This window comes from Corvus moneduloides, chromosome 20 (assembly GCF_009650955.1).
Source record: "Corvus moneduloides isolate bCorMon1 chromosome 20, bCorMon1.pri, whole genome shotgun sequence".
NCBI lineage: Eukaryota > Metazoa > Chordata > Aves > Passeriformes > Corvidae > Corvus > Corvus moneduloides.
The window spans coordinates 7,579,737-7,604,685 of NC_045495.1; the positions used below are offsets into that span (position 1 = coordinate 7,579,737).

General features: G+C 43.4%; 1 protein-coding gene across 5 annotated transcripts in view; it reads left to right on the top strand.

The window, feature by feature from the left end:
• LOC116453842 (protein spinster homolog 2-like) overlaps positions 1–24,949 on the top strand; it is a 135,141-nt gene that overhangs the window by 85,295 nt on the left and 24,897 nt on the right. For 4 of the 5 annotated variants that reach the window (XR_004243944.1, XR_004243945.1, XM_032129754.1 and 1 more), the window contains exons 6-10: positions 2,459–2,601; positions 3,757–3,909; positions 5,485–5,674; positions 11,186–11,251; positions 18,358–18,456. Coding sequence is in view for 3 of the 5 variants with exons in the window: in XM_032129754.1 (XP_031985645.1) it covers positions 2,459–2,601; positions 3,757–3,909; positions 5,485–5,674; positions 11,186–11,251; positions 18,358–18,456 (651 nt within the window). In the remaining 2 variants the exon portion in view is untranslated. The remainder of the gene's footprint in view (positions 1–2,458; positions 2,602–3,756; positions 3,910–5,484; positions 5,675–11,185; positions 11,252–18,357; positions 18,457–24,949) is intronic. The other variant, XM_032129756.1, reaches the window with a different exon arrangement.

The following is a 24,949-nucleotide window of genomic DNA, read 5'->3' on the forward strand; positions in this document are numbered from 1 at the left end:
GGTAAAGTATTGGGAATTACATCTGTGGATGTTAAGTGCATGGCAGATGCACTCTCTAAGCAAAGGTATGTGGGCTTGGCTTGTGGGACTTGGTGTTTTCCCTGCTTAGGAGCAAGAATTTTCCAATCACTTTGTTATCAATCAATCAGTCATGACTTCTTGATGGGGACAGGAAGACGAGACATTGGCCTTAAATCAACTCCACAGTCTTTCAGTCCCCTGCTGTCAAGAAACTCTGAGAATGGCTTCCTGCTTTGAGGAAAAAACACTTTGTTCCAGTTTCCGCTTGTTTTTCTGCCCTGAGACAGTCAGTTTCCTTCTATTTTAACCTCTTGGGACCCTGATAAATGGGCTGAAAAGACAATCCACTCCAATCACATACTCACAAACAGCTTCTGCACACAAAGATGTCTTGAAAGAGCTGAGAGGAAGTGGCCCAGCAGAACTGGTTTCTGACCTTTGGTGCTGTGGGTGGCACGTGAGGTGCATTCTTTGGCTCTGGCACTTCATGGAGACCATGAATCTCATGAAGCTCAGGCCAACACCGTTTATAACACCAGGTGAAGAAATACAGGGGTTCCCATCTGAAGCAAACATGCCCTCTGTGACACAGGCCATGCCCCAGGTAAGCAAAGCTGGGAACATCACCATGAACAGTTCATATGGAGCTGGGAAAGTAGAGGGCAGTTTCCAGCTATGCACCTGGAGTGGAAAGTGGAGTAGCCTACAGCTTCCCACCAAGAGGATGCTGCCTCATTAGACAGCAGAAATATTTAAGAGTAACATGAACTTTTGAGCAGAGGCCAACACAAGCAGTGAGAGCCCCAAAGCCCCTCCTCTGGTCAGTGGGCTTTAACTGGAGCGCTCTTGGAAAGCCCAAACCTGTCTGTAAAACCCAAATGGTTAATTTGTGCAAAGAGATCATCACTAGGGACTTTTCAGGTGGTGTCTTCACAGTTACCCTGAGAAATCCAGAATATCTGCAAGACTGTATCCCTTACAAGTCATGATTTCCACTATAAATGACACATTGGTGCAGGATTCCCTGGCTGTACAAAATCTGGGGAATCTGATGAGCTGCACGCATCTGTGATGGTTGCTTTGGACACCATTGCTCAGTTTTTGTAGTCACACAGCACACAGAAAAAGCTTCCAGACATCAGGGTAAAGCAGCTTCCATCCCTATGACAATTACTGTGCTCTTGCAAGATGGGAATGATTCCCCAAGATGATGCTTCCCTCTATGATCTCCTGTGGGCTCCAAATCCAGAAGAGGTCAGGAATAATCCATACTTCAGTGGGCTGAAAAAGACAGAAGGACACGTGGGCAAGTGGCAGCTTTGTCCCTGGATCTAACAATAAAGCAAATGTTTCACTGGAGTGTTACTGAGTGTTCATGGATATTGTCTTGGTGGGTACTTAAGATAAAATTTTTTAGATAAAAATCAAAGAGACTTGAAATCATCTGGCTGTAGAAAAAACAGCATTTCCAATATTTTTTACCAGTGCTGTGTCTTGTGTTCAGCTGTCATAAGGATACTGTATCAGGCTTCAGTGTATTCCTGGATGAGAGATTTTCCTGGCTTTTAAGTTCTGAAATACTTTTGTCTTTCGTTCCCTAGAAGGACTGTGTGTTTGTCATCTTTGGACATGAAACACTGCTCCATGTGTAAAGGCCATTCTCAGGTTAATAATGGAAGCATATTTTTTTTGGAACAGGAATTCATTTTTTAAATAGCATATCTAGATGAGATGATAGTTCAGTGAAACCCATGGTCCTGTTTTCCTGATGGAACTATTTTCCATTCTGACAATAATGGAATTTCAGTGTAAAAACAAGAATAGTTTCTATAGCTTGCAAAACACTGGGATCTTTGTATGTTTGCCTAGTGCTTGGGAGAAAGGATCGGATACTGGAAAACCAAGCCCTTGAATTTGTTGTTTTCCTATGTTCCAGCCTGAATTTTCTATTTTTCTTGGTCTGTTGTACTGAGGTAACCTGAGGAAGATGCCTGAAAATGGGAAGCCATTGGGGTCAAGCAAGGATTTTCAAAGCCAGCATGTTCCCTACATCCAGAAATCTTTCAGCTGGTCTGATTGCCTTTTAAAGGTTTCTGCACTCACCTAGAAACCAGCTGATCTCTTAGTCCAGCTGGGAGTAGGTTTCCAAAGAGTTAAACATCACTGAAGAATCATGTTTAGATGAATCTTGATACTTATTAACACAATGGGAGTGCCTTAATGAGAGTATTTTCAAAGCTGCATGTTTCCGGAGTGAGATAAGAGAGTCCAGGGAATGACATGGAGGAAGGAAAGGAGCAGATGCCTTGATGCTCACAGGTTCTGACTGGCTGTGAGGAACAGTCACTGAAACCAAACTGATGTGTTCTGCTTCTTCCTGACCAGTCAAAGCAAACACTCCTGACTCCTGTGCTAATTCCCTGCTCCTTTCTTGCAGGTATCTCCACTCCTAGGAATGATAACAGGGACACTCATCTTGATATTTGTGCCTGCTGCTAAAAGAGGAAATGCTGAACAACTTGGGGGGCAGCTGAAGGCTCGAACTTCATGGTTGAGAGACATGAAAGCATTGGTTAGAAAGTAAGAGCACTAGTAATAACCATGTTTTGCCTCTAATGTGTAATTGGAACATCCAATGGTCTGGATTTAGCACGGTGAGACTGGAAAGTGACGACATGCAGGGAGTTGCAGGAAGTGTAGTCTGTGGACCAAGGAAAGAAAATCACAGTTACATGAGGTATCGACTGCTGTGACAATGATGGATTCCAAGTTTTGCTCTAACCTTTCCAAGATTGACATCTAAGAAAAAGCCCGCTTTGTTTGGCTCATACTTCACACAAATCAGGGCTTTTGAAGTGTAGAAATTGCTGTGTTCCTGTATTAATTGTTGTGCCACTGTTGTTCAGACACTTAGATCCTTTTTCTTCTTTGAAAGAGCTATTTTGCTGAGGGGAAAAAGAGTTTTAGCAATTTAAGAGAAAAAAACACACAGAAGCTTGCACTGCAGCAAGTTTCAATGTATGTGTTTATACAACCATGTGTGACTGAATCCATGAGAACTGAATGTGCTTGGGCACTTGTATGTGTGCATAAAGGTTCACACGTTCATGAGTGTTTAAGCAGCTGCACTTCCTTCCAGAAAGCTGGCCTGTGAATGTGCAAATACTTTCACCTCTGAATTCAGGGTTACCTTGTAATTCTGATGGGAAACTTGTGATGTCCTTTATTTTTAGAACTACTGGCTAGAATACCTCCCTGGTATTCTCATCCAGTGTCAAAGGACGATGAAAAGTGATGATAGATAATTTATCAATATTTCTATGTTACTGCTTTTGGTAGTTTATGTAAGTAGTAACCATATGGTGGCACGGATGGGGAGGGAGAAGTGAAACTGCTCATCCAGGTAGACAGGTGACATTAGGGTGAAAACCCTGTAATTCACATGTGTCTTAGCGACCAAGTACTGATTGTCTTCTCAAACAGTCCCTTGAAAAACAGTCCTGTGAAGCATCTCTGATGAGTTCAGTATATTATTATCAGTGGAGCATCACATGTGAATATTCCATACTTCTTATTCTCCATTCCTTTGTACCTCGTGTTACCCCTGCCCCTTGGCAAAGGGAGGGGGCAAGTGTGGGGGAACACTGGGCTTTGTCACTGAAGCATTGGCTCCTGCATGAGGCTCCTGCTTTTTCACTTTCCCCACTAAACCTTCTCTTGGTTTTGTCTCCACAGCCGCAGCTACGTGTTCTCATCCTTGGCCACCTCAGCTGTCTCCTTTGCCACAGGGGCACTTGGCATGTGGATCCCTCTGTACCTTCACAGAGCACAGGTCGTGCAGAAGACAGCAGAGACCTGCAGCTCCCAGCCCTGTGGCACCAAAGATAGGTGAGAGTCAGAGTCAGCTGCTTTACAGACAGGGAGAGGGGGTGGGGGCTTATTTACCAGAGGAAGCAGGCAAGTCCCACAGAGACAAAGTACTAGAATGTCTGTAATTTCCTCTAGGTCCTTGCAACAATGATAGGAAATGCTGGGATTGTAAACTAGGTTTTATTTCTCTATTTCATTGCATGAAGTCAAACCAAGGGAGAAGCAATGACCTCAGCTCTGTCTTAGTTCCCAGGTTGCGGTGCAGAGTAGAAAAGAGAAATCCTCTAAGGAAGATGTTTGGAGAGCTGAGAATTTGGTTTCTTAATACCCATCTGTGACAGCAGCAGAACAAGCTGGCAGGTTGGGAAGCCCCAGTGGTGGCTGTAATTCAGAGGTTGGAATGGTTCCCCTAAAGCCGCAGGGACTAATCCCGTAGGCTTTTATTTCTGTGTGAGGCAGGACTTCCCTGTTCTATTGCTCTGTAAACTGCTGTGTGTGCTGAGTTTTGCTGAAGAATGTCCCAGAGATCTGGGACACTTCGGGCTGGAGTGTTTGATGTTATACAGTGGTTTGGGTTTTCAGTTCTGGTTATGGAATATCACTTGCAACTCATAAGCTATGAAAAGTAATTCATTTTGTGATTTACCATGGTGGCACAAACCAGAAAATGCTATAAAAGCTTTCCTCCAGGTAAATAAAAGATATTAAAAAATGCCTTTTGTCAGCTCTTTTGCTTTTTAGCTCATGAGGGAAAATAATATTAGGAAAACCTTCTTGCTGGAGCAGACATAATCCCATCTCAATTAAAGTAGTTAGTGGTGTGGAGTCCCATCAACCAGAGTGTCCAGCAAGCAATCTCAGGCTGTTCCACAAAAATGCAGTGAGCAAAACACACAGCTCCAGCTTGACTGCCCGTCTGCTGTTTACAAAGAGAAGTTCCCCCTCCCTGATGACACCTCAGTTTTGAACTCCCCTCAAGCTATTCTAATGTGGTTGCCCAAGACCCTGTAATCCAAATCCTGCACATATAATATGGAGAATCCTCGTGGCTCTTTAAATTGAAATGAACACATTTCAAATGTGTAACCTAACAGCAAGAAGCTTCTTTGAAGTGGCCTGAAAGGACTTATAAAGTTCAAAGTACATTGGAAATCGCTGGTATTTAAGAGACTTGTTAGGTTTCCTTGCCCTGCAGCTTCCTGGTGCCTGTCCATGATTTCCCCTTCCATGATCAATGTACAGGTTATTAATTAGTTTTATGTATACATTATTAGCTGTTCAGGGCACTTTGTAGGAATCTCAGTTCCACCCAAGGAAGCAGTGTGAGCCCTTTGCACTCCTTCACTTATGGATCAAAGCCTGTGTACAAGGATAAATTTCATATGCTGTGTTTTTCTTAATTGCAGAGGAAGAGGGCTAAAATCATGAGCATTTGTTTTATTTAAAATTTGCAAAGTCATTGTGTAAATTTCCATTAGTCAGTTTACCCAAATAATTTGTCCAAAGGCTATGCCCATTTTAGGGAATAACTCAAAAAACAACCCACCTTTCTCTTATTTTCTTTCTTTTTTTTTTTTTCTTTTTTATTAATAGTTTGATCTTCGGAGCAATTACTTGCTTCACTGGCTTCCTGGGTGTAATCACAGGGGCAGGAGCAACCAAATGGTGCCGGTCAAAGACACAGCGAGCTGATCCTCTTGTCTGTGCCGTTGGAATGCTGGGATCAGCCATCTTCATCTGTCTGATCTTTGTGGCTGCCAAGAGCAGCATCGTGGGAGCCTATGTAAGTATAATCCTTTCCATATGCCAGCCCCTACCAAACTCCTTACAAGACTGTGTGCCTCGTCCCCTGCAGAAAGCCTGGGATGTTTTCTTGCCTTTGCCCTTCTGAATGTCCTTTTTGCCTCTTGGCATTCTGGCACTACCTAAGTGTGCTTGATATCTCAACTGTTTATCCCTGCTGCCATCAGAATTCAGAGCTCCATGGAAACCCACAGCCTTTGGGCTGTTTTATCTGCACCTCAGTCCACACCTTTATTGCTCTTGCCTAATGTTTTGGTACAGGAAAATTGAGCACTTCCCTTGCAGTGAGGGTATTGTAGCTGCAGTGGTACCAGATGACAATTACAGTGTAATTTGTCTGTGGGCAAGCTTTTGGCTCCCTTTCAGTATCATTCATTTCCATAACTAGGTGGATTGCAGCAGGCCAATATTAATTACCCAGTAATTTCAATTTGTTATCTATATTACCATAGCCCCACTATAGCCCAGGAACCTACAGTACTCGATGCTGCATAAAGGCAGATTAAAATATGGCCCCTCCCTGAGTGCTTATAATTGAATTATATAAAAAGATATCAAATAGATCCAGATGAATAGAATGGTTTGGGTTGGAAGGGACTTTTTAAGGTCATGTAGTCCAACCCCCTTGCACTGTGCAGGAACACTTTCCACTAGACCTTGTTGCTGAGAGCCCCCTCCAATCTGGCCTTGAATGTTTTCAGGAATGAGGCAACCACCACCTCCTGGCTACCCTGTGCCAATGCTTTACCACCTTTGTAAAAAACTCCTTCCTTACATCTCATCTAAACTGACCCTCTTTTAGTTAGACTGAAGGGAAAAAGAAAAGCTCAACTGTAATAATCCAGCCTTGGGCTAGAATCTTGCTTTCAGTAGGGAGTAAAAATCCAGTCACTGAACAAGTCTCTGGTTCCCTTTTAATGTCACAATGAGAGAAGTCTGGGACCTGTGAGAAGTTTATGAAGGGAAAGCATGAGAAGTTTGGAGTAGTGGGATCCCTTCTGAAAGCTCACCCTTCGCTTCCACAAAGCAGCACACACTCAGCCAGCAAGGAGAATTCATTTACAAGTAACCAGCCAACTGCTGTTCCTCATTTCTCAAGCACTGGCCTGGCCATGGTTATTTGCTGAGTATTTCAGCAGCTGCCACAGTATGGGGAAGCACAACCAGAAAGAGTGGAAGTTCAAAATCATTGAGACAGAGCCAGGAATACCTCCTCTGGCTATTTAAGATTCAGGTCTCTGGTTTGTGTCCATGAACTAACATTTGAATTGTCAGAAAAATGATCTCCTCAGACAACCTGTGAGAGGGTGTTACTGGCTGGTGAATCATTAACCCTCCTTTCATTGATCTATCACACCCCTCAACTGCTCCCTCCACCTCTTTGTGCAGACAGAGCTGTGATTTTCTCCTTTTCAGACCCAGTGACAGACATGTTCATTTGCGGTGTTCAGTCTCTTTATACAGAAACCTCTCCCTTTCTAGGCTGGAAATACTGTTTTCAAAAATTGTGCCACAGGAGGTAGCTATTAGTCTCATTTTAATATTTTTTTTCTATTTTTTTTAATAGCCATGTGACTATTCTGCATTGTTTAAGTATATAAATATAGATGGTATGATTTAAACAATCCTAGAAACAATTTATTTTATTATGGATGAGCAGTAAATCTAATAAAGAGTCAATGATTTGCAAAGGAAGTTACAGCTGCGTATGGAGGGGGTATAAGGAATATGAGCCTGTTTATGATGCTGTTAGGCTGAAGCAGGAAGCACTGCCTCTCCATAGCCCTAAATACTCTGCTGCTGGAAACCTGATGCCCAGAAAGAGAGGACAGGTCTGTGTTGGAGCTCCCAGTGTCTCATAACACAAGGTATTATTGTGGCAGTGCCGTACTGAATTGAGTTTCCAAGGCAAGTTTCTAACACAAACTCTTGTTTTTCCATGCCATTCAAAGAGCTGTTGCAATCTTGCAGACTTCCAGAGTGTTTAATTCCCTTGCATTTCAGTAGGAGACCTGCACTGCAAGGTTGCATGGTGTAGCAGTTTCTCACTGCTCTTTGTTTTAAGTCTCATTGGTCCATAATGAAGGGGAGAGTGTTCTGTGACTGGTGGACAGAATGATGGGCTAGGATACCTTCCTTATCTCAAAATCCACCATAAAATCTCTTTCTGGAAACAATACAGTAAAATTTATGGGTTGATTTTCTTGTCTCTTGTCTTGACAGCTTGTCCTGGCTCACGTCCTTGAATTCTGTGTCTGTGAAAGGCAAGGCAATGTTCTGGTCTGTCCCCCAGCATGGTGGTATTTGCCAGCCTTCTGTACTGTGACTGTCCTTGGGCTTCTGTCATGGATCACACCATGCAAAAATTGACAGTGAATGTTTTTGGAACCCTCATTGGCTCAGGGCCTTAAAATTCTTACTTCCAAGCAATTAGGTGGGTCCCCATGAGATGATGTTCTCTCTCACTGTGAGAGAGAGCTGTGGTGGCCACCAGATCACCATCTCCCTCCCTGCCTTAGTTAACAATTGAGAGCTTTAATGCTGACTGATACAGGCATCAGCTTAAATGAAGTGTTCAGCACTCCAGCAAGAACCCGCACAGCTCTTGCTTTTTAATTTCTTGTTTTTATAGGTTTTATTTTTTTGGAGAAGACCTGCATTTCCATTAACACAATCACCCTGTCCCTTACATGCTGTGTACTGTCTGCTCTCTTCCTCCCCTGGACACATGTACTATTTCTCTCCTGCTCAGTCCTCTCTTGCAAGTGATTTTGGTCCCTGGGGCAGCTGTTATTCCCATTCTGTAGCAGCCACTCCCATCTGAGGCAGGTAGACAGTTGACTTTTTTCCAGCCAATCTTTTCATACTGATCCAGTAAATTATTGGCAGTGGTAAAGTGGCTGGCAAGGTGGAATAAAATGACAATTCTGTATCATTTAGCTGCCCAGACACCGGTATTCCTCTCTTTTACTATCTTGCTTGGCTGTATAGTCCAATCAGTTCTTACTCAGTTTGCCTTGCAGCGTGTGGATTTGTGTGTTGTAATCCAGCTCCTTAAAGCACCAATTTGCGTATCTGTAAGTCCCACTTTTTCTGAAATACAAACTCTTTGAAACTTGGTTTTCAAACCTGTCCCTGGAAACCCATTATCTGTGTGGCATCATCATCTCACTCTGCTCAGACATTTCAACTGCAGATTTTACACTTGTTTAAATCTCCAAGTGACTGGAGAGAGATGCTCTGCTTTGCCTTCCTTTTGACACTGTTCCAAATTCCTCAATTTCAACATCTATTTCAATTCCTCAAAGACATTCTATGATCTTGCAGAAACAGCAAATCCCAGGGTAAAGCCTTGCCAGAGAGCTTTTACAGCATCTCAGTCTCAACCCCAGGGACTTCTGTTTTCATGTTGTTGGTGACCTGCCTGCTTCTGAGGCATCAATATTGCCCAGAACTGAGCTGGAGTTAGAATTGCTCCAGATTCAGGAGTACATGAGGGTGTCTCAGCTACCATTTCAGAGAGAAATACAAATAATGAAGATTTGCAAACAGTCATGGAAGGAGTTTGTAACCTGCTTAGAACTTGCTGTGAGAGCTTCAGGTGTGTCCACTCTGAAACCTACTTTATTTATCATTTCTGGCAGTCAGAATTTGCTAACTGATCACTTAAACAGAAAAGCACAGATGAGCAACTGGACACCAAATGGACAGGGTGAGATGTTACACAGCACAGCTAGAGTCAGAAACAGATCTATTTGTAGAGGTGAAGTCTCAGTATAAAATGAGGTTTCAAAAAGAGTGTGAGGAGTCAAAACCATGAGCATTTCAGGAGCTATTATCTGCTCTGGGGCTGCCTTATTTGCTGTAAGCATCCCTAGAGTCTCTCTTCTGCAGAAATGCCACATATCCTCACATGCCCTTTGCAGTGAACTCATTTTTATAAACCCCCATCAGCAGCTGAAGGACAGACATTTTTTAATGTCAGTATCTTCTATCTACTTTTTGATCTTCGTGTTCCTCTTTTCCTTTTACCAGTACCCACCTATTAATCTCATGTTTCATGGATTGGTTGAAATACACATTCATCAGCTCAGAACTAGTGTGCTCTGAAGTTTGTAGGATTTCAGTGATTTATTTAAAGGACTTGTGCTAAATTCCTGCACAAGGGACGAGTTCTACTTGCTGCCTGTGACAATTCAAATGTGTGCAGTTCCTATCAGCTCAAGGCAAGCAATTACCTGTTTGCAGAGCTGGGAGCAGGCAGGGCACGTAGATGCTGCATTCAGAAGTGTGATTCCATCGTTCCCAAGCTCAATTTAGTCTCTCCAGCCACAGAATCCCAGCAACAGCAGCTGTAAAGCTGTAGCAGGACAGATTTCAGAGCAGGTCTGACTATGTATCTGGTATCCACGGGACACGTGGCTTCAACTCCTGCCAGCACCTTGGGTTATTGGATGTGTTCTTTCCTTGGCAATTGTCATTTTCTGGTGAGAGCCAAGCTCAAGGCAGACCAGTGGGCAGTGGGAAATGGGAATGGAGATTTCCTAACTGACCAGCTGGGCTGTAATGACTGGCTCGGACACCATCACAGAGGAAGCAGATCCAGTCACAGAAAAAAGGGATAGGGAGGGAAAAGATGTGGGAAACAAAGACAATTTTAGAAACAAATAGAGGAAGCTTCTATAGGTCAGTGCGTAAGACTTGCTAAATAAAGCAAATTATTCCTGGCAGTGACATGATGGTCTGAGGGGTTTAGGCAACCTCAGCTGTTGTGTGGGAAAGACAGTGGCAGTGGTCACATCGTGTCACAGGAGCCACTCTTGCAGTTCTGTGGCTTTTAATGTCTCTTACTGATCATCTCCACAGAGCCAAGGATTGTGTTTCAGCACAAGACACTGATGTTGCAAAGCCCATACTTAATTCCAGTCTCGACTGGACAGATATTACCCCTGTAATGCTGTTGGGGAGGGAAGGGATCCTCCACAGAGTGTGTAGAGAACCTCAGCTGGTTTGCTACAGAGCTGAACACATAACTTGGTTCCCAGGAATGGAAATGGCTGTGCTTTGGGGTGTTGTGGCCTTCTTGCCTTTTCTAACTGGCTTTTTGGAACAGAATGGTACAAGTTGGACTTGATGATCCTTAAAGGTCTTTTCCAACCTCAACAATGCAATGATTCTAAGTATGCAAGCCTGGGGCTGTCTCTTCATGCTGGTTTTTCATGTTCTTCTAAAATCAAATGTGTCAGCCTTTTATTTAGCTGCTCTGTAGATCATAAACTTAGTTTACAATAACAACATTTCGGGCCAGCCCTCTAGAGCTCTGATACAAGTCTATGGTTTGTTAATACTCAGGATAAACCACAACAGCAACAAGGAGTATACTGCGTAGGTATGAGAAAAATAAGCAACAAAGGAAAGTTTGTGACAGGTTTTTTTCCTTTTAATGTCAAGTGAATAAATCTTCTCCTTTTTGTGTGTTTTGTTACAACAGATTTGCATTTTTATCGGAGAAACTCTTCTGTTTTCAAACTGGGCTATCACAGCAGACATACTAATGGTGAGTGCACTTTGGACCAGCATCTTTCCATGTTCAGAGCAGTTTGTCAACTTGCAAGAACAACCTGAAGTTTACAATTTCTTCCAGATCCTAGTCCCTACTTCAGCCTATTCTGGTTTTCATTATTATTATTTTTGCTTACTGAAACGAAAAGTGACATTGGGAGAAGGAGAGAAAAAAGATCCTTCTTGTCCTTTGTTCTGAGCACCAGGGAGAGATGTCCAGAAAGGACAACATTTCTGAATTCAAATAATTTCCCAAAATCTTAAGTGTTTGTGCAAAACCCCACATGCACAGAATTCAGGCAGCATTTGCTAACAGTCAGCATGTTTGTGAGCTTTGTTATCAATAACTCAGCTTTGTTCTGCAATAGGAAATCCTTCCCTCCCTCCCTCCCTCCTCCGACCACAAAGGCAGCCCATCTACCTACCATTCAACACATACACAATAGAAACCCACCTCTGGGAGAGCAGAGAGGAAAAGAAAGTATAAAGAATTTTTGGACTATGTCCACCTTATCCAAGAGGAAACTGTCAGGAACTTTTCAACTCATGTCCTTCATTTTCCATTCTTTCTCCACTGTAGAGCTTTTTAAGTCTTTCAAATCAGCAAGCTGACCTCAGCAGCCCCATTTTCACATGAAATAGTCTGGACATTTGTTCAAGAGCTTTGCATGTTTTGTAGAGGTTTCCATCAGAGCTCATCAAATATAATACACGTTGAAACCCTGTTGTGAAGGAGGTGTTGCTTATTGTATGAAAAGAAAGGCACTAAGGCACCAAACCATTACAGGACTTTCCCGAGGTCTTTTGTCAGCTTGTTGACAGAATTGAAAATATAATCAGTCCAGCATCAATAGAAAACTCCCTTGGCTTGTATTTGTTGGTTATGTAAACATCAGCAAGGAAACAATCGGGCTCAGTATTCTAAGATGTAAAGATAATGGTGTTGATATATTGATTCAGCAAAGAACTTCAAGCCTCTGCTTAAGTTCTGTTTATGTTGACGTTCAAGGTTGTGTTTCTGTTTTAAAGTAGCTCTGCAGTTGCTATCACTGCATTGCCTGATGAACTTTCCATCTTTCACTCGTTTGTTCAGGGAACACTTTGAGAGGTGGGGTGGGGTGGTTAAATCCACTTCTCTCAGTGTGGGTAAAGCATAGAGGAACAAAGGTTGTCAGTGTACTCTGGTAGCGTTGGATGGCTTTTAATTCCCAAGGTTCCTCCTGCCAGGTCAGCTGTGGTGGGACAGAGCTCTGTGGGGCTTCCCCGGGACTTCCATGGGCTTTTGCAGCTTGTGCTGAGTTCAAGGCTACTGTGGCCATTCATGATGTGGTATCTCAACACTTGCACAGATGTGCAGCCTGGAGACAGCTGTGCTGAGGAAGAAATTACAGTACAATATGTGTAGCTGCTCATTCCTGCCTCCTGCCAGAGCTTCCTGTTGCATCCCACCTCCAGCTGTGGTGCTCCCAGGATCAATCCCAGTTCTCTCCACTCAGAATTAGTGGAGAGGTTTAAATAGCAGCTGTTTTAGACCCTCCCTAGCATTGGCTGGCACAGGTAAGGGCTCAGCTGAGGTGGTCCCAGCTGCCAGGAGGGCGGATCCTATCAGACATGTTCAAGGTCATCCAGAAAATCTGTGCCAGAGACAGACCTGAAATTTCACCTGTGTTGTCTCAAGGTAACCCCAGAAGATATTTTTCAACCAACTGCTCTGTTATAGCAAGGGTATTAGGGCTGCCATCATTGTGCCATTTTAATTACAGAGGTTTTTTGTGTTGATTTCAATGTGACTTCGCTATCCTGTAGCTTTTTAACAGCTTTTATAGGATTTGCCACCTGTCTTACCAGCATCCTATAGTTAGTTCCATTTTGTAGGATGCACTTGCAGTTATTTATGTTGCTTTAGTGCAAAAGGGCTCCATAAGAAATGATTGGAAATAATAGTTTAATTTTCCAAAACACAGGAAAGAAACTAAAGCCATGTTAAAAATTGGGTTTTGGTAATTGCTGCCAACTTTTCAGCTCATTGTTCTCTGGTCTGTTTAGGAAAATGAACTGAGCATTGTATATAATGCCCAGTTTGATGCATTAACAGCATGAGTGGACTTGTGAAAGTTTTAAAGAAATAAATGTAAACATCACTTAGATGAGGACAGGGCTGGAAGCAGATGGGCTGAAGTGCAGACAGATCACACAGGGGATCAGAGGGGGCTTAGAATGTCAATAGGTGAGAGCAAGGCTACAGCCACATTTGACAGACAGCTTGGTGGGAAGTCCTTGCCAGAGAGAGGTGTGGAAATGCTTTAGCAGATGCACTTCAAATGTTTGGCAAATTAATTTCTACTGATTACTATTTATTTGGTGTAATCAGAAGTGTGTCTGTTCTTGCCTGAGGGTGGGAAGGAGTTTAAAAGCATTATTAGCGTAAGCTTAACAACACTTTCATCCTATACATAAATATTACCTTGTTTTCATGGATAAAAGCTCTCAATACTGGCTGAACACCGTTCTTGCCGATTTCATTATGCCGGGAGTTTTGGAAACTGCATCCCAGATGATTTCTCACAGCTCTCCCAAGATTTACAGATCCCATGACTGCTTAAGAATCTTATCGGGCAAGTTGTTACCCTCCAGAGGTTTTGCAAGTTTAATTTCCATGGCAAAACAAGGATGTTTGCTTATTATCTTCCAATTTAATTGTTGGCTCTTCCTAGCTCTGTGCTTGCATTGCATCTGCTGCTCCTCCTGCAGAAGGGTCGGAGCACAGCTCCTTGGCTTGTCTGCAGTCCAAGGTGCCAAGTGCTGGCTCTGATAAACTGTCAGTGCTGCAAAGCGTTCTGCACTGCCTGAGATTCTGAAAGGCTGATATTTGTTCCAAATGCAGATTTGTACAAAACAGGTCTTATTCTCCTGAGCACAACTCTCCATATCTCCTCCCAGGCACATGCTCAGATGGTGCTTGGGGAAAGGAGGGGCGTTTCGTATGGAGCTTGCTAATTATGAAACAGATTTCATCAGCCATCTTTGCAAATTGGCCTTAAAATTACCAGAACCCCAAAGTAGCATTAAAACTGCCTCGTAACAGCAATGATGAATGAGCTTCAGTGCAGCAGGCAAGTGTGTAACACTCTGAGACGTGTGGTGTGTGGGACTTTGTGGGAGTCTGGCCCTAATAGTGGGGGTTTCCTCCATAGCACATCAGAAATAGAGATGATGGACAGGAGCTTGGAATTTTTGTGTAAGAGCCATGAAGCAATTTAAAGTGCCTCTATTTCAATCACAGTCTCTTTAGGTCTTTGCTGAGAAAAGCCATCCTCAGTTTATTCATACCCCTGACATTCATGCAAAAAATTGCTCTGTATATTTCTGTTTTCTTTTAAAAGATTAGTTCTTTCTAAATGGTCATGACCTGCCATGGAGGAGCTGCTTTGATGTTTTGTTGTAGAGTCAAAGTCTTCCTCTAAGCTTGAAACAGGCATAGACTGGTGCTCAGTTTTGCCATAGGCATGTAGGAATGTTGCTTTTATTCTGATCACTTTCCCTAAAAATAAAACCCAGTTATTTATTTAGTACAAAATGCTGCCTTATTTTTATAGCCAAAGATAAATTGCATTTTCAGAGGTTCTTGCTGTTGCTTCTCTGGGTGCTTCCACACAAAAATACTCCAAGTGCTGCAGGTTAGATTTGAAGGCAGGGTGAGGAATGCCTGGGATTGAGGGAACACAGCCCACTCCAAACCATCCAAGGGCAGCTGGGCCAAGGGCTGCAGGTAGAGGTGTTCTACTCCATGGTGTGCAGGGAGGTGGAAACTACAGCAGCTTCCTTTTACTTCATTTAGGAGTATCTTTCTTAGACAGTGTCTGCCTGGCTTTTGTGGAGGGTCTCTCTGGATCCCAGCCTTTCCCTTTTCTGAACAGCAGGGACATCTGGGCTATTTCCAGGTTCTGTCAGTGGCTGGAACACAGTTAGTACCTGTTTTCTTTGTCTTTGGTGCTGAAAGAGGCCAGTATGAATTGTCCTGACCCAGAAAGGGCAGCAGAGTGCTTGAGAGAGTAGAGTTTCTATTAAAGCTTAGACATAAACATCAGAACATACCTCTTTTCCTGGGAGAAGGGTAATCTCTCCTTGGCTTTCCCCATTAACTTTTTTCAGACCAGCTCCTGCTGGTTTCATCACAGGAAGGAGATGTCAGCAGTAATCCCTGCGCTTTCTAAACCTCTATTTAAAGAGCAGAGGTTTCCAAAGCTGCTTGGTCAGCCTCCCTGCCCATCCTCTGCGCTGCCTCCCTCTGAACCTTGAATAAGGGATGAGCCAGGACAATCCCACAGGCTTCCGCCTTGGCTGCTGTGGCTCTCCCACCTCCAGTTTCTGTGGGATGTCCAAACCAGGCCATGTATGGTTTGAATTTAGGTCTATTTTAGTATTGCAATGCCCATTTAGAGCTGTAATTTACTGCTGTCTTCCTAGAACAGTAGATGTTTGCTACCAACTGCTTCCTGTCCATCAGAACAAAATGCTTTTTAAGTAGGGATTGGGCGGAGTATTTTTTGTGTGTTTTGGAGGTGCTGGTTTAAGCTTTTTTTTCCTTTCCAATATCTTTTTCAAGGATGTCATGTTCATTTGCTTGCTACATGTTGGTTGTTTTCTTTGAGGGGAGTGTTTGTCTCTTGAATTCCAGACCCAATATACCAAGTTTTAGCACTTTATGGTGTTTCAACCATCAATAACTTCTTCAGTTAAGCTGGAAACTGTATTCCTACTTGCAAAACTATGTTTGCATAACATAGCTACACATGCAAAATTATGTCTAATATATGTGTGTGTATTCATGTGTATAAATATTTATATATGCATGCACACATATGATACAGGTATCATCATTAAGATTTCTTCCTCTAATTAGCATCAATTCACTACCACTCCCTGAAAATGGATAATTTTTAATAAATGTGCCTTTTCCTTTGTCCTTTTGCTACAAAAATGGATAGAATACAGAACCAGGCAGGCTTTCTTCTCCAGATTTGTTAACATAAACTTTACAGAAAGAAAAAATATTTTTGGTTTCAAATTCCATGTTTCATATTTATGCACATCTCTCAAATTAGGTAGAATTTCACTTTATCTACTCAGATGCCCTTTCCCAAAGAGCTCTTGCAGAATGCTTCTCCACTGTCCCTGTGTGAACTGGGGCCAGGTGGGAAGAACAAAAATAACTCACTCTTAATTTTTCTTTTCTTCTGTCTGATCTATCTAGGTTGCATCCATTATCTGCCTCTTTGGGGAGTGGGAATGAATTGTGGGGCTCTCCTACTGTTCACAGCCTGACCTTCAGCACATTTCTGTGTCTCTAATGAAGTTTAGAGCTAATTTTCCTCTTGGGATTTCTTTCTTCAAGTCGTGTTCTGAGTTCCTGGAAGCAAAAGGAGGACGGGGCCTGACATCCACAGCCGGGTGGCTGCTCTGGATCTGAACATACCTTGCTCTTCTGTTGCACAACAGAAGTTGAACAGGGTGCCTGCTTAATACATGGCATCAAAGTGCATTAGCAGTGTGCATTTGCAGCTTTGTCAAAGCAGGGATGAAAGAACTGGCAGGTCATCTGAAAGCACATGGTAAAACCCTAAGGAAAAGCATTTAATCTAATTTTACCCATAATTCGGAATTGTCTGTGCTTGGAATGAGATGATAATTTTAAACAGGCATCAGTTTTTTTCTAGTGTGGATTTTCTCAATGCTCTTTCTTTAGTTTCTAGTTTTTATGGTAATTCTTTCCACTGCAGACAGGGCAACTCCCCTTCCCTGTGAGGAATTGTTCAAGCACTGCAATGTGCTTTAGTCCTGTGCCCTGAGTGAGTCCTCCCTGCCAGTCAGTTCAGGTAAAGGATCTCTGTGTAGCTCTGGCTGGGGATGGGCCAGTCCTGAAATGTCACATTTAATTAATAAATGACTTTGGGAAAGGATTGCAAGGATCCTGGCAAGGCAGGACTTCTAAAGAAAGACTGAAGACAGCCCATCAGAGAGAAAGTGGACAAATAAAAGGGATCATGGTCTCCAAAGAGTTGAACAAGAGTCATTCCTGTTAGAGCCACAGGAAAAGGCACAATGAGATTCAGTGCTTACAGGCAGAAACAAAGCTCACTTGGATTTAGAGACCTATTGAATTCTTCATTACTTCCAGCCTTTAAATCAAGACAGGATCAATTTATAAACCGGGATATGTGGACTTGATGCAGATGTCCTTAGCCAGCGTCTTTAACAATTTATGCAAGAGACAATTACTTTCTTCTGCCTCTAAAAAGTGTATTCTAAAATTAAGGTCATTCCACAGGTCAGGGGGTTGCTGGGTTTTTTTATTTTTTAATTTTTCATCCCTGTCCATGGTTAGGGCTCTGTTATCTGTGAGCTCTAGTCCCTTCATGGGGAAGTAATTTATGTTTTCCACTGCTCCTGTGTAATCTGACTGATTCTGCATGACCTGGCTAAGGGTGTCATGTCCTATTAGAGACCAAATTACAGTATCTTGGCTGTGGAAAATTTTCCTAACATGACTTTGTCACTTTTCACAAATGGAATCACAAATTTTTGAGAAAAATATAAAGTAGCTGGAGATGGAGTGGGAAGGGAGGATGCATGACCGTGACCTTTCATACTGATGTAGAATGCTGATGGTTTAGGAAACAAAGTAACTTTTATTGTGGAATAAACCAAATATCCCAGGTCACAGCACAGTCCTTGATTGGAAGGCTGGTGGTGTTGAGCAACCTTAAATTTCGTTCTCCCCACCAGCAAAGCAAAATACAGTCTGAGGAGCAACAGCAAAGTGTCTTGTGGGCAAAGCTTATAGTCTAAGCACTGCTGAGAGTGGAGCAGAGTGGGCAGAGCTTCCTTCCTTCAGCACCTGCCAACAGGAGAACTCCAGAGCAGGAAGGGTATCTGAGGCTCCCAGTTGCCTGAGCCAGCCATGGACTGGCCAGTGGCTCTGTCTGGGGTGGCTGGTTTGTTTTGTGCTGCCCTGGGCATAAACTGAGCAGTACCAGACAGAAGGGCAGGTTCTCATTTCAGCTTCCTTACCTATTTTTGTTTCTTTCCCCTTCTTTGCAGTATGTGGTCATTCCAACTCGCCGTGCAACCGCAGTGGCCTTGCAGAGTTTCACTTCACACCTCCTGGGAGATGCTGGCAGTCCTTATCTCATTGGATTTGTAAGTGCTCACAGCAGGCTCTGGCAGGGTTTGCTTTTGTTTCCGAACTGCTCATCTGAAATGCCAAGTTAGATCCTGCTGGGAAGGAAGGCCTGTCTTTGTCAGCAGAATGGGAAGTGCTGCAGAGCAGTGCAACTTTTTTTACCTGGTTGGGTTGTTGTGAGCTGCAGTTCAAACCGGGGGGGACCGCTTGGGTGTGGGTATAGGAGAAAGTTTCATGAAGGATGTCTGGACTTCAGGCGGCTCTCTTGAAAGCTGTTTATTGCATAGGTGAAGTTACAGCAGCTCAGGGAGTGGGTATCCAGAGCCAGCCCTACAGCTGCCAGCTCCAGCTGTAGGCATACCTGAAGCCACTTTCTGTTCAAGTTACAAAGCATTAGATACTCTGCAAAGAAAAGTATCTTAATACATAACAACCAATAAGTACCACACACAATACCTTTACATTTGCCTATAGCCTATCATAACTACTACCCTCACCATATTATAGTCATTATTATCCAATCACAAGAGTAAGTAAGTTACAATTTAAGCTTACAGTGGAAAATTCTCAGACCTCTCTTCTTCTTGCTACATCAACATTTCTTGTTTGCCTGCCATATTTCTCTTTTTGGTAAAGACATGTTTTCTATTTACTTATGCTCTTCATGAGACTTATTTACTTGGTGAAAAACATGTCTTTGTTTGTAGTCACATACCTTTGTCCTATTCATAAAAATCTCCTTCCAACTCATCTCCAACCTTTGCCTTCTCAGTTATTCAGTGCTCAGTGTTTCAGCAAAACATCTTTTATTCTATATCAAAATTTGCTTCCATTTCTATCTCATCCTCAGTTCCTACATTCAGAGATCTTTCTGCCAAGCCTACATACCTGTGAAACTTTCTTACCAAACTTTCATCCTCTCCAACAGTGGGAAATAAGCTTCCACATTTTTTTAGCCTAAGGTGTTTATAAAGCTCTCAGGTGGCTCTGTAAAGAGTTCTTGCTGTGGTGTACACATGGGGCGGATAGAAATTAGGTTGGAAGAGAGTCATGTGTGTGTTTAGCTGTTAACTGACCTCAGAAACCAAATACCTGTTTATGGGCAGCAACACACAGCTGTACCTGGTTTGTATGACAGTAAATCATAGAACCACCGAGTGTTCTGGGCTAGAAGGGACTGACAAGGATCATCCAGTCCAACTCCTGGCCCTGCACAGACACCCCAACAATCCCACCCTGTGTCTGAGAGCATTGTCCAAAGGCTCCTGGAACTCTGGCAGCCTTGAGACCGCGACCATTCCCTGAGGAGCCTGGTCAGTGCCCGACCAGGGGTTTTTATTAGTATTCCTTCCTGGGGTGTTCATTTCAGGTTCCTTTCTGTGACTGCTTCAGTGGTTGGCCTTGGTCTGGCTGGGGATCTCCCTTTCTATGCCACCATTATCCTATGGCAGAACAGAACAAGAGACCAAGCTCCAAAATCTGGCAGTCAGAGAATATTCACAGTTGAAAATAAAAGGCCTGGGAAATTTAATGAGGAGAAGACATCTGGATGAACTGGGGAAATGTCTTTTCCCTTCTGTGGAGTTTGATGCATGGAGTTTCAGGGATCACAGATCATCATTTATAAAATATAGTAGCTTCCACAAAAATCCCTAGGTGACCCTGCTCATGGTGTGTTGAAAGTGCTGCTACCCAGGGATGTAACTGGGATCTTCACTGGTCCCATCACCTGAGAGACAGGACTTTGATGTGCTCCTCCAGCTCAGACACAGCTGCTGGGTGCTGTGAGGCTTTTTTATTTTTTAGAACCATCATTGCTTATCTATTCATCCTGTAGATGCCAGTGTGTGTAGCTACACATTTATTTATATATATTTAATTTTGTGAGTATATCTGTTTAAATATACATAAATGTTTACTCTTGAATGGCAGTGCTATGGCTGCTCTGTAGCCCTCTGAAGCACATGGGAAAAGGCGGATGGAGATAAGACTGAGAAGACCAAAGAAATGAGAAATCTCTCAAGAGAATAAAAATGCACAGTTTAGCTTACTCTTTATTTACTTCAATATTCTGGGTACCTGGAGAGAAATGATCTTATTTTAGAAGTTATTTGAGGTTGGCAAGCACAAAGGAATTGCAGGAGAGGCTGCTTCTTGCAGGGCCGATGATGTGGGGAATGTGGGGGAGGAGAAGGAGACAGGCAGGACAGGGGCTGGAGATGAGGGCAGGGCTGGGGCAGGCCAGGCTGGCTCAGGTGACTCTGCTGCATGTTCATCCTTTTCCTTACATAAGAGGAAAGACATTCCTTACATGTCCAGGAGGAATACCTGGGACCCTGGATGATTGCAATTATTCTTGAAAGTTGCCTGGGAGTCTTTAATGTCATAGATTTTAAATAAAGATCTTTGGTTGTAGAAGCAATGTGCCTTGCCCTCCTGGTATTCAGAGATAAAGCAAGTTGTGAGTTACTTAAGGATTCTTGGCTGAAATATGCATAGCCCCAACTTAATAGCAGCTTTAGGCTTTCTTTAGACTGGGAAAATATTAGTTATTATTTTGAATTATCCTTTTCTAATGCTGTAATTGTTGGGCACTTGTGATTTGGGAGGAGAGGGTGCAGGTCCAAGGCTCTGTGCAGAAAAGAAGGAGTGAAGCACTCATGTCATGGAAGGAGCCAGCATCCCTTTGTGCAGCCTCTTCTCTGGATGAGCTGATTCATCCTCCCTCTGCTACCAGGATTGAAAGGTCAACTACAACTCCACATAACACAGGGAAACAAATACTATTTAAAGTGAAATGACAAACAGCCAACTTCTGCACCAGAGCTAAGGCAAGCACTGAACCTGGGTGTTAAAAACCACAGGAATTTTCCAGCTGCAGTACAGGATGGAGACCTTCATGCAGCACTAAAACCTCACCTGGGCAGATTGCAGAAGGGGCTCAGAGTCTGACCAGGGTTTTCAAGGCAGTCTATGAGGGCTGAGTAACCTACTCCTGTTGGATTTAAGGGAAATTTGGGAACCTGATTTCCACAACCCTTCTGGGATTCTCCACCCTGAGGGCATCAACTCCCACTGCTGTGACACCAGACTCTTCACGAGGCAGACCAAGAGCAGGGGGTAGGTTTTGAACAAGAGCAGCAGAAGGCCCTGGAGGTGCCCAAGGAATGACTGGACATGGCACTCAGTGCTCTGGTCTGGTTTACAAGGTGGTATTCAGTCACAGGTTGGACTTGATCATATCAGAGGTCTCTTTCCAACCTTAATGATTCTGTGATTCTGTGCACTGTGGTAACAGTCAGGCTCAGAATGGGTGAAACTCAGCCTCCTGATCACTTGGGTTCACCCAGGATCCTGGAGTTCTGCTGTGTCTTCCAACTGCTTACAGAATCCCCCTAAAGTTCCCTCACTAAATGATCAGTGCTTTGATCAAACATGGCTGGAATCCTACATGGTTTTGGTGAGTTTATAGTGAGATTCCCTCTAGCAGTGCTCTTATAAAGAACTGGTGACCCTTGTCCTTGTAGGGCTGAGCTGTGGCAGGCAGTTGTTGCTGCTGGATACCAATAAATATTGCACTGATCTTAAAATCCCCGTGTGGAACATAGAAGGTGCTGATCAGCCACAGCCTCAGGTGTGCAATTGCTGCCGTGCTCTGTAGTGTGTCCAGAGAGCTCAAGGTCACACTCAGACTTTCTGTTACTTCACCCCATTCCAAATCTTGCACTGCAGCTCCTTAAACCACCCAAAGCACCAAATACACATTAGTGCTTAACAGCTAAGTGGCTGGGAGCACATATGTGTGGCTGTTTTTCATGTCTCTTTAAATATTGATCACTTTTATTATAGTAAAAAGGGTTAAGATTGACTTACAGAGGAGTTATGCAAATGCAGCGTTAGGGTGGCTGCTGGAATTTGCATAAAGCTTTACTAAGTGGCAAGCTCTGAGATCAATTACTGTAAATCAGCACTGCCTGTTCGTTTACAAATAAGAATAGGCATTGCTGCAGTATTTCAGTAGATGAGACAGCTTTTATTCCTAGAGCGCTGTAACTTTTTTCAGGACCTTTGTGATAACCAACCTGCAGAGTTTAAATAACTCCTTTTTAACAACTCCAGTGTCAATCCATGCTTTATTCTTGAGGCAATGGATGAGAAGTCTCACCTGCTCAGTGCATTACACTCAAATATCTGTTGTACTTTTCTGTCTTTGACTGCTCCCACTATGCAGACGTGATTGCTGGAGCACAGAAGAGTTAAGAGAAATGCCCTAAATCCCACCATTCATGTTGAGTATCAGATAAAGATTGAACTGCTGCCCTAGACAGCATTTCAGACTCCAAAGAGCAGGTGGAGGGAGGTGGCCACAGCATGTGAAATAGTTAACTCTTCTCAGGCTGCATCACAGCTCCAGCTCTTTATATCACTAATTCTGGTTAGGTCTTGGTTGCCCTTTAAAATAAAACAACTCTAAGTCCATGCTCCCATGTCCATCTGTACAGAGGCATGAACCTGTTTTCCCTGCTCAGGGTTTACATCATCCTCCTTGTTGTGTCCCCCTCCACTTCCTGACTGCTCTTCTGCTTCTGGAAATCTGAGCACAGACAAAAGGGGGTTTTTATTTCAAGGCTGTCTTGGGACTTTTTCTTTCCTTCCTCCAAGTTTGTAATTTGCTTCCTACCTGAGAACTTGCCTCTTCCACCTTTGCCTTGACTCTGACTGTGATGCCAACAGGACCTGCAGCAGGCATTGCTCTCCCTACATGTTCCAGGCAGGTGCTGCTGTGGGCACACACTGCCCTGGTGCTGCTTGCTCTCCTGTTTGCTTAAACTCTCTCTCATCTTCTCTGTGCAGCTGTTCGTGAAGGCTGGGGATGGAAACCAGTGTGTACCTGCTTGTCACCTGGCAACATTAAACTGTGAGGAGGGAGTTCTAAAGTGCCAAAGATCAGCTCTCCTCCATCAGCACCTTTTGGTGGGCTAAAACCTACTCCCTGGCCTCCTCTGATGGTGGTTCCCATCTTTCATGCCCTCCTGGGCTGTTTCAGTTTTACTGGAGGGACACCACCTCCAGCCACTGCAGGCCAGCTGAGCTGTGGTAGCCTTGGCACCCTTCACTTTTCTCCCTTCCCCAGCTTTCCTGTGAGCAGGTTGATAAATCTAATGAGCTATTTAAGCAGCAAGAATGCTAATGACCTTTCTTCAGCAAGTAGTTAGCGGAGCAGTGTTAATTATCCCTGGTGCAGAGTATCAGGGCAGGCATATAAGCATTTCATTAGGGGCAAGGCAAGAAAAACAGTAGTAAATGCAGCAATTAAGATATTTTTCAATGAAAGTTTTAACTGGAGGCACAGATTTCACAGCGTCTTGGCCCAGTTTGAAACAGTCTTTTTGTTGATTTGGTTTGAAGGTGTTTACCTAACCAAGTATATCTGTATAGAAAGTAGCTCTATGTGTAAAGACTTGCCTGCCTGAGAAAGCAGAATTCATGTATTATGGTTTAAAATTCATATTTTATGGTTTAAAATGCTGTGGCTGCTTCAGAGTAGGACATGTTTACTCTGGAAGAACACTTTTTCCAGTTTAGTTTGCTAGATTAAAACAGGCCACAGCCCACTGGGAGTCAAATCCACTTCTGTCTGACTTAAAAACAGGGTAGTGCAATAAAGTGGATCCAGTTGGGATGTGATGTTGCAGTCTGTGTGTTCTGTTCCTGTCTGACCCATGCAGCCATTCCTCAAATATGGTCCATTGGGTGCTTGCTGGTGGTTACACAGTCCTGACTCTCCTGTCAAAGCAGGGATCAACTTGAGGTCAAAAAGGCAGTAATGTCCTGTAACAGAAATGTGCAAAATACTCTCCTGAGTATTTTGACAGGCATCGCTCTCTGTTTCATGGACCATCAGGAGATATTCCACTGCTCTTGAGGATGGAACACAGGTCTCTATCTTGTTGCCTTTTACAGCATGTTCTGATATAGTGTACCTGAGTCTGTATAAGCAGCATCTCCCATCCCCTGATAGAGCTGGTAGATGAAATGTGATACACCTTTATGGTTTTTATTGTTCTTTCTTTACCAAGTCCCAGCTGCTTGACAGGTGTGGTGTAACCCTGATGGCATCACTCCTCCTGTAGAGATCTCTTCCCATGTTCATGCTTGTGTATGACCCACACTGTGGTGGGTAAAATGGGACTTGGCCTTGCTAGTCTGAACATCTGCTGTGCTTGCCAGGGAAATAGTGTGAGGATGAGAACCTCCAGCCCCTCATCCTTATTACCTGTTTCTTCAGGGAGTAACTTTAAGTTGAGGATTTCTCTGGTCCTGACTGAGTAATTAAAAGCCTTTTTCATAGTGCACTGAAAGGCCAAATCTTTGACATAGCTGTAGCTGCAAAATAAGAGGAGAATTAACCACCTGGAGACCAATCCTCGTGGGATTTATCTCTTCATTGCAACGAGCTAACAAGCTTCCCACTTCTTATGACTCAGCAACAGACAAGATTTAAGTCTG